Genomic DNA, 12559 nt, shown 5'->3' on the forward strand with positions numbered 1-12559 from the left:
ACAGTCAGACAGACTCCTGCATGTGCCCGACCGGGATCCACCCGGCACGCCCACCAGGGGCGACACTCTGTCCACCAGGGGGCGATGCTCTGCCCCTCCAGGGCGTCGCTCTGCCGCGACCAGAGCCACTCTAGCGCCTGGGGCAGAGGCCAAGGAGCCATCCCCAGCGCCTGGGCCATCTTTGCTCCAATGGAGCCTTGGCTGTGGGAGGGGAAGAGAGAGACAGAGAGGAAGGAGGGGGGGAGTGGAGAAGCAAATGGGCGCTTCTCCTATGTGCCCTGGCCGGGAATCGAACCCGGGTCCCCCGCATGCCAGGCCTACGCTCTACCGCTGAGCCAACCGGCCAGGGCCTTATCCACGATTTTTTTAAAAAACCTACATTTAAAAAAATAATGTAGTATGTGTTACTAGCTCCATTTCACAAATAAAGACATTTAAACTCGTAAGGTTAAGCCATTTGTACAAGGTTAATCAACTAGCAAGTAAAGGAGTTAGATTAGAACCCAGGGTTGCTGGATTACATTCAAGCTATTTTATTATTATTATTATTATTATTATTATTATTATTATTATTAAGTGAGAGGTGGTAGGCAGAGAGACAGATTCCCACATGCGCCCCCACCAGGATCTCCCTGTCAAGCCCCCTACTGGAGGATGCTCTGCCCATCTGGAGCTACTGCTCCGTTGCTCAGCAACTGAGCTATTTTTAGCATCTGAGGTGAGGCCGTGGAGCCATGCTCAGCACCCCAGGCCAACTTTGCTTGAACCATTCAAGCCATAGCTGCTGGAGGAGAGGGAGAGAGAGAGAGAGACAGAGAGAAAGAGAGAGGAGGGGGAGGAATGGAGAAGCAGATGGTCGCTTCTCCTGTGCTGTGTGCCCTGACTGGGAATCAAACCTGGGACTTTCACATGCTGGGTCAATGCTCTACCACTGAGCCAATCGTCCAATGCCATTTTTTTTTTAATTAAAATTTTTTTAATTTATTTAGAGAAGGGGGAGAGAGAGGGAGACAGAGAGAAAGAAAGGAATGGGGGGAGGAGCAGGAAGCATCAACTCCCATATGTGCCTTGACTAGGCAACCAGGGGTTTTGAACCAGTGACCTCAGTGATCCAGGTCAATGCTTTATCCAGTGCACCACCACAGGTCGGCCATGTTGCTGGATTCCAAAATCTCTGTACTATAATATTTTTTCCTACTACATAAAAGAACCAGTGCCAGTGAAAAATCAAATAAGAAAGGTTATTAAACTTATCAAAAGTTGGAGAGGAGAAAAAAAATAAGCTTGAAATGAAGTCTGTCACTTTATATCTTAAAGCAGGTCTGAAGGAAGAGGAGAGGAGGAAGCGATGGTAATGGCATAATAACAAATTTTGATGTCAGATTAATATGGAACCTGAAGATATGGAAAATACTGCTTATAATGGTTTAGAGAAAAATGTGTGCTAAAAAAGTGACCAAAAATGTGTGCAAGAACCACAGGGTAGCGCTGCAGATGGATGGACAAGATGAGGAGCTTTTAAGCAGAAATAGGCCATCAAATGCGAGACAGTCCAGGCAGGACCAGCTGGCAGCACATTTTTCTAAAGAGGTCATAAATCACCTTGCAAAACCTTTCGGAGGTGTGCTGCATAACAAGAGAAAAGTAATTAGAGCAATGTGTGCTTATCATCTGATTCCATTTTAGATAGTACAGAAAGGCAGTGACCATACCTGTCAATTTTCTGGGAAAGCTCTGGTTTCAAAGGTTCCATGTGATTATCAGTTATGTGTTAAGATCACGTGTTCAATTTTGATTTTGGAGAAAAATGAAATCACTATAATTATATCATGTCTTCTCTTACTGTAGGGAGATATAGCATCTTCATTTATGTGTCAAAAAAGGATAAGTTGTATATTTTCTATTCAAATAAAACTTAAAGCTACTTGTTTGGGAAAAAATGGAAGAAAATAAGCAGAGACATATGTACCATGAAGATGGATTGGAAAAAACCAAAGTGATGCAACTTGATCTTAAGTAATTTCAGATCTGCTCAAACACTGGGTAAATGAGCTACTCACCAATGTCAAGGGTGAATCTCCAGGTGAGAGGACTGTCTCAGGACAGGGCAGAGGAATGGAAGATCTAAAAGTATCAGCAGCAAAGAATTAAATCCACAGAGAACACAGAGGGAAGATGAATTGTCCTCATTAGGCTTGAAGAAATACACACTTTAGAAAGGAATGGAGACCAGGCAGTGGCGCAGTGGATAGAGTGTCGTCCTGGGATGTGGAGGACCCAGGTTCGAGACCCTGAGGTCGCCAGCTTGAGCGCAGGCTCATCTGGTTTGAGCAAAAAGCTCACCAGCTTGGACCCAAGGTCACTGGCTTGAGCAAAGGTCACTCGCTCTGCTGTAGCCCCCTGGTCAAGGCACATATGAGAAAGCAATCAATGAACAGCTAAAGTTCCACAACGAAAAACTGATGATTGATGCTTCTCATCTCTTTCCGTTCCTGTCTGTCTCTCCCTCTCTCTGACTCTCTCTGTCTCTGTAAAAACAACAACAACAAAAAACCCTCTGTCTAGAAAGGAATGGAGAAAGTGCAGGCAGTGAACTTGGGAGTTGTGAGTTATGATGGGGGTGGGGAGGGAGGACATAAGGAGTGGGGCAAACTGAGAAGGATAGGAAAAGGAGATAGAAAAAAAAAATTTGTCTTTGACCCCAGATCAGGGCCTAGTTCTTTCTTTCTTTCCCCACCTTTTTTTTTTTTTAATTTTTTTTAATTTATTCATTTTTTTAGAGAGGAGAGGGAGAGACAGAGAGAGAGAGGAGAGACAGAGAGAGAAGGGGAGGAGCTGGAAGCATCAACTCCCATATGTGCCTTGACCAAGCAAGCCCAGGGTTTCGAACCAGCGACCTCAGCATTTCCAGGTCGACGCTTTATCCACTACGCCACCACAGGTCAGGTTTCCCCACCTTTTTAAAAGATTTTATTTATTGGTTTTTAGAGAGAGGAGAGAGAGAAGGTGGAGGAGGAGCAAGAAGCATCAACTTGTAGTTGCTTGTTGTATATTCCTTGACCAGGCAAGCCCAGGGTTTCAAACTGGTGACCTCAGCATTCCAGGCCAATGCTTTATTCACTGCGTCACCACAGGTCAGGCTAGCTGTGTTTTAATTCCCCTAAAGTGCTAGCTGATAAAGACTTGAAGTGGTATTGACCTCTCAACGTGGGACTCTCAAGAATGGTATGGTTTTCACCCTCAGCTTGGAGGGCAGAGAGGTTAAGAGCCCAGCAACTAGAGCCAGCCTAGGTTCAAACCACAGCTCTGGAGCCTTGGGAGACAACTCAGTGGCCATTATGTCGCTTCCCTGTGCTGCATTCTCTCGTTTATTTTATCTCATTAATCTGAACATATTAATTAAGGATAATACAAAACTACAGTTCTAAAACCTAAAGAGCGTGGAAAACCAAATGATTTTTCACAAATTATTTGGTGACAAAACCTGAGTCAAACTGACAAAACTATTTGTAGTTTCTCTTTTGCGACCATAGATTTCACTGCAGATGTACTAATGTTAGATTGTAAGGCACTGCATCATACCCCACTTGGGGTGTTTGGAATATATAGCATATGCACAATTGTTACCTTTTTAAAATCTAAAACTTTTCAAATTCCAAAGCACATTTAGCTCTAAGGGTTTATGGATATGTAGTTTCTTTTGTTTTTTGTTTTGTTTTGTTTTGTTTTTTACAGAGACAGAGTGAGGGATAGACAGGGACAGACAGACAGGAACGGAGAGATGAGAAGCATCAATCATTAGCTTTTCGTTGCGCATTGCGACATCTTAGTTGTTCATTGATTGCTTTCTCATATGTGCCTTGACCATGGGCCTTCAGCGGACCGAGTAATCCCTTGCTTGAGCCAGCGACCTTGGGTCCAAGCTGGTGAATTTTTGCTCAAACCAGATGAGCCCACACTCAAGCTGGCGACCTCGGGGTCTCGAACCTGGGTCTTCCGCATCCCAGTCCGACGCTCTATCCACTGCGCCACCGCCTGGTCAGGCTGGATGTGTAGTTTTTATTTCATAGGGCAACTGAGGATTACTGATAGAAAGTACTTGGGAAAGTGCCTGCCACATATTCATAACTTATTTTTATTAAGTGAGAGGTGGGGAGACAGGGAGGCAAAAAGATAGACTCCCACATACACCCTGACAGGGATCCACCCGGCAAGCCCCCAACCGGGGGATGCTCTGCCCATCTGGGGCCACTGCTCCATTGCTCGGCAACCAAGCCATTTTAGCACCTGAGGTGAGACCATGGAGTCATCCTCAGTGCTCGGGGCCAATTTTGCTCGAACCATTTGAGCCATAGCTGCAAGAGGGGAAGAGAGAGAGAAAGGGAAAGAGGAGGAGTGGCGAAGCAGATGATTGTATCTCTTGTGTGCCCTTACCGGGAATCGAACCAGGACTTCCACACACCAAGCCAATGCTCTACTGCTGAGCCAACCAGCCAGGACCTATTGATAACTTAATAAATGTTGGTTGCTAGTATTACTGCTATACTGTGTCACAGAAAGCTGTGAGTTGAGCAACTGCTAAAATAGTAAGAGGTGTACTTATTTATGTAAGTGAATATCAGGGCTCCTGATTTGAGCCTAGACTGTGTATGCACTGGATCTTGGACATGCCTGGAGGACTCGTGATGGTGGTGGGGGAAACTTGCCAGGGTTCTAGAAACTGAGGAACCAAAGAGCTTCCTGGATGGACAATCCAGAGGAAGGAAAAAAAGAAGAATTAAGGGACACAAGTTTAGGTGGAAGACTGGGGACCTGAGTGAAAGCCATTCGGAACATAGCAGTGTATTTCTGTCTTCATACTCCAACTCTCACGGAATTCCGCCTGCAGGAGGGGACTGCAAGGCAAGAGCAAGTCCCACTGGTCCTGGTGGGAACATCTGCGCTACAGGAAACAGCCTGTGGCTTGGGCTCTGGAAGGACAGAGGCTCCTGCGAGAGCACCAGGCTAGGACCGTTGGCAGCCTTGCCACATTTGGGCATCTACATGACTGGGAGGAACCAGAACCCAAGGCATTTGAGCAAGAACAGTGGAGAGGAGGAACCCGGAAGATACTGATTACTGAACAATATTCTTTTTACTCCAAGCCTGTTGTGACCTGAGAAATTTAGGCTTCAAATAGAGAGTAAACTAAATGAAAGAAAGGAAAATAAATGACTGCTAAAAAAAAAAAAAAGTGTTGTTTGAGTTGTAATTAAGTTGCTCTCAAATCTGCACTTTTCTGAACCTGGGGTGTCTAGCAAATCATGCCACAGATCTCCCGTATAGTGACACAGTGGAGCCTCTGCTCCTCCCCCACCCCCACCCCCTCCGGCAGCCAGTGGGAGAGGTGGCCAATAGACAGAGACTTTCAAAATCATGAGGCAGGTGCTAGGAAGGGAAATTTTCCAGTTCATTTGTGTAACTTCCAAGAAAAGCCGATGCCATTTTCAAATGTGCCTTCCTTGGCCCGATGTTCTTTTTTAGCATGATTAAGGGCAAATCAACTCATTATAACACAGACAGTTAATGTTAATTTGGGATTATGTTAGCACTCTAAGTGCTTAATGATGAATGAGTCATATGTCAGGCTGTGACAAAAGGCTTCACTCTATAAGCAAGAAACACTTGGTTCTGGCACATTATAAATTTTTGAAGCTTAAATCCAAGATAATTGGATTTAGGAGGTTAATCCCTCTTCTATTATAATTCCTTGAAATAGGTTTGGTCCCTTCTCTCCCCTTTTCCTCTTCCACATGTGCTCAGATAGACCAAAAAAAAAAAAAGAAAATTAGAAGTTTTGGGGGTAATGAGAAGTTTCTGCAAGAAGTTAATCCCAACTTTTTAATACTATAATATAATGCAGGAAAGAACAAGTATTTTCTACAGAGGGGTTTAATTAGGGATGGTTCAGTCAAGGAAATATTCCTGAGGAGACAAGCAGGCAAGACTGTGGGAGGACTGAAGAGAGTTGGTGGCATGCAGGAGCAAGGACCTGACTCTGGGCGGGTGTAGGAAAGCACCCAGGTCTGGTCTGCCTGCGCAGGAGGACTGGATAAAAACAAGGCGGCTGCCAGGGCGGTGAGTCTGGGATCTGGATGGGCATGGGAGCCTGGCTGGTTTCCAGATGCAAGGGAAGCTCCAGGCTGCAGCTTGCAGGTGGACATCTGCCTAGGTGTTCCAAAGGACAGTGACCGTGATGATGGTAGTGGCCAGGAAGAGCAAGTAGAGGCGAAACAGCAGGGTGTCCATCATGTGGCTGAACTGTACCCACAGGCTGACCAAGTGCTGCTTCTGAGCCTCGTCTTCCTGCTGGACCCTTGTTGACTCAGGAAACCCATTTAACTCTGATTCTGGGGGACCCGGCACCTTTCCCACCAATGCCATGGGCTCGTTCAGACCTGAGGAGAGGCAGAGACTGAGCCGTGGGCTGCAAATCTCACCTGGAGAGGGAGAGGAACAGAGAAGGAGGCAGGAGCGAGACGTGGAGGTGTTGGAGGAGGACATGTGGGCAGTGGTGACTTCCTTACCAGGTAGGTGGGCTGGGGTGAGGCCCAGGCCCGTGTTTCCCTTCTGGGGTGCAGTGGGACAGCATCTCATTGGGCTGGTGCAGTGCAGGAACAGGGAATGAAGCCACTGGGGCATGGGTGGGGGCCGGGTGGTGACCAGGTGCAGCAGGTAGGTGATGAAGATGGTCTCCAGCAGGCTGAGCACCATCAGGGACAGGCACAGGGCAAAGTAGACGCCTGAGGGGAAGGCAGGCCTGTGTGAGGGCCAGTGGCACCTCTCAGGCATTTTGTTTCCTGTTTTCCCAAAGGACTCTTTTTAAAGATACTTTCTCAGTTTGAACTGGTTCCACTGGTCCCTCTCACCATCCCATCCCCCACCCCCTTGCTTCTATTCTCCTGAAAAAGAGGGGCCATACTGATGAGGGGGGTGCCAGTGTCTGGAAGTATGTCATTCATCATGAGCAGGAAGACGTTGTAGCCCAGCAGAAGTGTCATCTTGAAAGGAGCACGGTTCTCGCTCTCTGTGGGCAGGTAGAAGCTGAGAGCATCGATGGCAACCAGAAAGCCACTGGGCACCATCAGGTTAATGACATAGAGGCTGGGCCTGCGCCTGATGGCCACCTGGTGGGGAGGAGAGAGGGGGCAAGTGAGGAGTAGGCTGGGAGGTTGCCAAGCAAGTTTAGAGCAAGCGTTGAGATTTGTACAACAGATTGTCTAGGAAGGAAAAGTCACTTTCACTGTCCTCTCTCTCCAATAAAGTCATCTTAATCACACAGTCTGCCTTCCCAGCATTTGATTCTACCATGCTGCTCCCCACTGAAACATCTCATTCCTTCCTGGCCTAAAGTGTCAACTTTCTCTACTTACATTTTTATCCCTACCTGTGTGCTCTTAGCAGGATTGAGGGACTGGATTTTGAGGTTATCATGTGCATTTTATCTTTGTATTTCTGCTTGCCCTTCTCATCAAAGTCTAAGATCTATAGTAGTGGCTTTGCTGGGGGAAGTGAAGCCCAGTGGGAGGGGAAGCAAGGCAGTGGCAGGTATTTTGGGTTTACTAGAATTTGCAGTCATAAAATACCCAAGACAGAGTTTCATAACTTTTCCACCATTTCTCTCTTTTTTAAAATTTTATATCGAATTTATTGGGGTGACATGGGTTAATAAAATTACATGGGTTTCAGGTGTACACTTCCACAATACATTATCTGTGTATTGTATTGTGTGTTCACCACCCCAAGTCACATCTCCTTCTATCCCCATTTATCCTATTCTACTTCCCCTCACCCCACTTTCCCTCTGGTAATCTCCATACTTGTCTGTGTCTTCCACCATCTCCTTTTCAAAGTAAACATAAAAAGTCCTCTAAAAAGTCCTGATGCCTGGGGGCTGGGGGCTCACTCTCACGTGAGTCACTGCCACAGGGACTTTGTTTCTTCCTCGGGGATGACTTAGTCCATCAATAGTTACTGAGTGCTAAATACTAGAGATTTTATCAGTGAAAAAAATGATAAAAATCTCTGCCCTTGTGGAGCGTACTTTCTAGTGAGAGAGATTATGTTCTAGTGGGAACACAAGCTATGCATGCGGCTGTCTAAGATCACAATCAGGGGCCCTGAGCTCACATAGAAAATGATTTGGTCGTACTGACTGGTGTCCACAGTCATCTTCACCGTACTCTGGTGGATACTCAGGAGTACCCACTCCCCCTTGCTCTGAATGAGGCTCTGTGATGTGTTTGAAATCTCCTGCACTTCCTTCAGCAGGCCCAGGACCATGTCCTCCACTGCAAAGAGAGCGAGACACCTCAGCCTCCCCAAGTGTCCCAACCCCCTTGCCCAGACTGTTGGATTTTTTGCCACTTAGCTTCCACACCCCTTCCAGATTTTCTCACTGTTGCCACCCTCCTGTCCTCTTCTCTCTCAAAATCCTTTCTCTGCCTCTCAACAGACTACTATTTATGAGCCTCACTCACCTGTGTAAGTGTAAGAGCTGAAGGTGAGCGTGCAGTTTTGTACATCAAAGGGGAAATAGAAGATGTCCAGGTTACAGATGCTGATCACCTTCATTGGCTTATCGTATCTCATATACCCTTCACTGTCGACATAGACCATGAGCCCTGTAGCTGTGTGATCCACATCCATGCTGTATGTGAGAAGGACGGGGAGGTGGGTGCTGCGGATTCCCCATCAGACTTGGCCTTCTTTCTCTTTTAGGTCCTCCCATTCCTGTGCTCCAGCCTCCTTCATCTGATTTGCCCCTCCCACCTATCTCCATGTTCTGGGGATTTATTAGGTTCCTTAGTTCAGATACTGCTCCTTTCTGAATTGAGTCTTTGTGTGGCCCCTGCTGGCTACATTATGCTCTTCTCTGGAAATATGGTTTCTGTCTTGCTCTTTTCATCCCTGGTACTCACAACTCCTGGATGAAGATATCTGGAAGCCACAGTTTCTCTGCTGCTATGCTGAGCTTCCTGATGTCTCCACACTCCTCTGGGTTCCATCTGATAAATGGATTGTACCAGATCTAGAGAAAACCACAACATGGGACAATTGTGATTGGAACTAGTCTCAGCCTTGCTCTGCCTCCTGCACTCTACATTCCTTCTTTCACTCTCTGGTGACAATGTCACTAACAGTCTTACTTCCACTTCTCCCTCAGTGCTCTTAAGGGAGACCTTGAGCTTGGCTTTGGATTCCTTGGGAAGGAGCCATTTAAATATTGGCTTCCGTGACCTTGGTTTATTCAACCTTCTTCCTGTGCCCCATCTCTGCCCTCTTATACTGACAGAATAGTCAGGAAGCTTTGTGTTTTCATTGTTGTTTTGACTCTGTCTGAACTTGTCTAATTCATGGATATTCTCGGCTTTACCGATTGCAGTCTGCAAAGTTGGACCCAGGAGCAGAAAAAGGAAGGCACTGTACTAAGGGGAAGCTGAGCCTGTCATACCATGTTTAGCCACAGGAATGATGTCATCAGTTGAAGCTGTGCATCCTGGAAAAACAATTTTCATCCAGGATCATTAACTCTATGAAGTCAGGTTCAATGCCACCTTTACTCATTTCCAAGACTGTTCTGTGTGGCAATTATACTTTTTAATCATAAGCCACCGAAAAATGTAGGTCAAATAATCCAAGGCACATGGGACACATAAAACAAAAAACAAAATAAAATAGTATGAGGCCATTGGGATTATGTTTGTTGTGGAGTATTTGCAAAAAGGGACAGATTTTACCTGCAGTAATATCATTGTAGCATTCCCTGTCATATTTTCCTACTCCAGGAACGAGCTCTTAATATTACAAAATCCAGTCCAGAGACCCACTGCTTACCACTAGACCATTGCAGTGTTGGGTCAGGACTTACCACTTCCAGGATGGCAGACAGGGTGAAGGAGATGTTGACATGAGTGGGGCCACTGTTGTTGGTGACCGGAAGGAAGGCCTTTTTGTCAAACACTGCTTGGAAGGCAGCAGGGTCCACCCCATGCTGGTCGAAGCCTGAGCAGTTGATGGTGACAGTGTCTCCTCTTCCCGGAGACCCTGTGAGAGGAGTGCCAGGGCTGGAGCCTAGGGGTGTTTCTGCACAGTGAGACGGTGGGGGCCTGGGAGGAGATGGGAGCTTCTCCTTCCTGAGCCAGGGAACATGGGTTGGGCTGGTAAGCAAATGGTGGAAGTTGATGAGGTGAGCTGAGTCAGGGCTCCATCCTTAACTCCTTTGTTTCTTTCTCCATGCAAAACATGTCCAAAGGTGTATGCAAACCTAACCCTGACCGCTGATTTTCTGTGTCCTGATATGTTCTTAACAATTTTGCCACAAACCTTTCCACCTTCACTCAATGTCCTTCCATTGTTCCTCTCTGTCCTTGAGCCTTCTTAGTGAGGTCAGTGACAAATTTTGCAATTACGGTCCTCCTCCTCACTATATTAATAAGGGACTAATGATCTTATATCAGTGATAAAGGGAATAGTCAGGTAGGTAGTGTGAGATTAGGTGCATTCAGGGTGGTATGGCCTTACACACTGGTGGCATCAGGTAAGTAGTATGAGATATGTGTGACCTTAAGGAAGGGACCCAGTTTTTCAATTTAATGAGTATTTATTGTGTCTCTACTACGTTCTATGTGTCTCCACTATCTACTATTGTCCTTCTAAACTCAGTATTCATTACCCCTGAGACTGTCTTAAAGAGAGTTCCTTGATACCAATCTCATACTCAGCCCCTTTTTAATCATATTTTGTGGAGTAGAGGCAAAGAATAATGTGGTAATATCTCTTTTTATCTATCTTTGATGTTATACTACCCCTCAATGCTCATTTTTTATAATGAACAGGAAAAATACTCTAGACAGGGAAAATTATACTGAAAAAGTTTTCCTCTTTAATGACAAGTTTCATTCATGTATTGCCCCTTAGCTTCTTCCCTGTTCCAGTTCACCTATTTCAAGAAGAATTTTCTTCTTCTTAACATCATCTGATATTCACCTGGTATTCAGAAGCCATGGGAAAGATTATATACTTGGAAAGAGAGTATATAATCTCATCAACTTCCACCATTTGCTTACCAGCCCAGCCCATGTTCCCTGGCTCAGGAAGGAGAAAGACATGGGGAAAAAGAGCCAATAAAAGCAGGAGAGAAGAGTGAGCTAACTGTTAGGATCCTAGGAAGAGGTCAAAGCTATCAGTGTTATAAGTTTCCATTTTTACCAAAATGAGCATCCAATCATTGACTGCCTAGGAATCAAGAGCATCATCCTGAAGCACAGAGTTTGCCAGTTTGATCCCCGGTCAAGGCATATGTAGGAACAGATCAATGTTCGTGTCCCTCCTTCCATCTCTCTCTCCCCCCCTTCCTCTCTCTCTAAAAATCAATAAAATAAACATTAAAAAAAAGAATTAGCCTGGTTTCTCTGTTTCCCAAAAGTTATATGTCTGCTTCGCCCTTGCTCTCTGTCCCATGTTACCTTGAAGCAGCAGGTGGAGAATGAAGCAGAGGAGTCGCCCCTCCCCATGGAGCCAACCTCTTTCCATCCTCCTCTCCTCGACTCTTCTCTGGGGACTTAGCGATGAGGTTGACCTTAAAAGACCAGAGGCCACACCTTGAGCCCCAACTTTGAATAATACAGGTGTCGGGTGGCATTAGCCACCCCTCTAACAAGCACCCCTAGTGCTAAGAGACTGTTATGGAGGACTACCCACCCTGTGACCTCACTGGATCGAAATCTAGTTTCCAAAAGTAATCTGGAAAATCAGTTTGGAGAGGAGGAAGCAAAAATACTTGGTCACTGGAGCAGTGCTAATGGCGTCCACATACTGCGGAGACACTCTGGCATGGAAAAGGCACATAATGACTACCACTGCTTTCAGGTGACACATGCACTTATTGTTAACCCTCTTGCCATTAAAAACTGGGGGTCTCTTTTGTTATAATCAACTTTAGACTCTAGAGTTTTAACATGACTCCAGTACTGACCGATCTTAATTTTGATTTTTTAGTGTGTCAGAAGCAATTGTGGACCCAGGATACAGTGAGTGTTTAGTGGGGAGATGGCAGAGGTAATACTGTTTTTAGTAGAAGCTGACTTATGGGGTCATGAGCAATCAGCCTGCAAGTTTATGTTGTTTTTGGCCATGCTGATGTTTTAAAGAAATTAGTTGTCAACATTTTAAAACTGGGAGATTTCACATAAAAACTGTTTCTGGATTCATTTGAAAAATAAGGTCAAGCAATACTGGGCTCAAGTTTGTACTTGATGGCACTGTACCAAAGCTAAGAAACAGTTAAGCCCTTTGGTAGAGCAATCACAGTCTCTTGTCACCAACTGTTATGTTATTTTATTCCTGACCAACTTCCCTCATTGATGTTACCTGCTTGGTCTCTATAAGCTTTTGAGTTGGCTTTGACTATTAAGATTAATTTTCTTGTGTGATTTTTTTGGGGGGTGACAGAGACAGAGAGAGGGACAGATAAGGACAGACAGACAGGAAGGGAGAGAGATGAGAAGCATCAATTCAT

General features: G+C 45.5%; 1 protein-coding gene across 1 annotated transcript; it reads right to left on the bottom strand.

Moving 5' to 3' along the window:
• Positions 1-6207: 6207 nt before the first annotated feature.
• On the bottom strand, positions 6208-11574 carry LOC136379744 (5-hydroxytryptamine receptor 3C-like). Its single transcript, XM_066347275.1, has 9 exons — positions 11508-11574; positions 9911-10086; positions 9494-9538; positions 8961-9070; positions 8520-8689; positions 8170-8330; positions 6962-7166; positions 6567-6782; positions 6208-6437 (listed from the first exon to the last, which is right to left on the bottom strand). The coding sequence occupies exons 1-9, from the start codon at positions 11572-11574 to the stop codon at positions 6208-6210; spliced, it is 1380 nt and encodes a 459-aa protein (XP_066203372.1).
• Between the last annotated feature and the right edge of the window lie 985 nt (positions 11575-12559).

The sequence above is a fragment of the Saccopteryx leptura genome, chromosome 8 (assembly GCF_036850995.1).
Source record: "Saccopteryx leptura isolate mSacLep1 chromosome 8, mSacLep1_pri_phased_curated, whole genome shotgun sequence".
NCBI classification, from domain to species: Eukaryota; Metazoa; Chordata; class Mammalia; order Chiroptera; family Emballonuridae; genus Saccopteryx; species Saccopteryx leptura.

Excerpts from the sequence above, each read along its gene's own strand:
- LOC136379744 (XM_066347275.1), bottom strand. The coding sequence starts at position 11,574 with ATGGAAAGAGGTTGGCTCCATGGGGAGGGGCGACTCCTCTGCTTCATT. Across the intron at positions 9,539-9,910 it reads TGTCTGCCATCCTGGAAGTG|GATGCACAGCTTCAACTGAT; the intron begins GTAAGTCCTGAC and ends TTGTTTTTCCAG. Across the intron at positions 6,438-6,566 it reads CACCCCAGCCCACCTACCTG|GTCTGAACGAGCCCATGGCA; the intron begins GTAAGGAAGTCA and ends GCCTCTCCTCAG.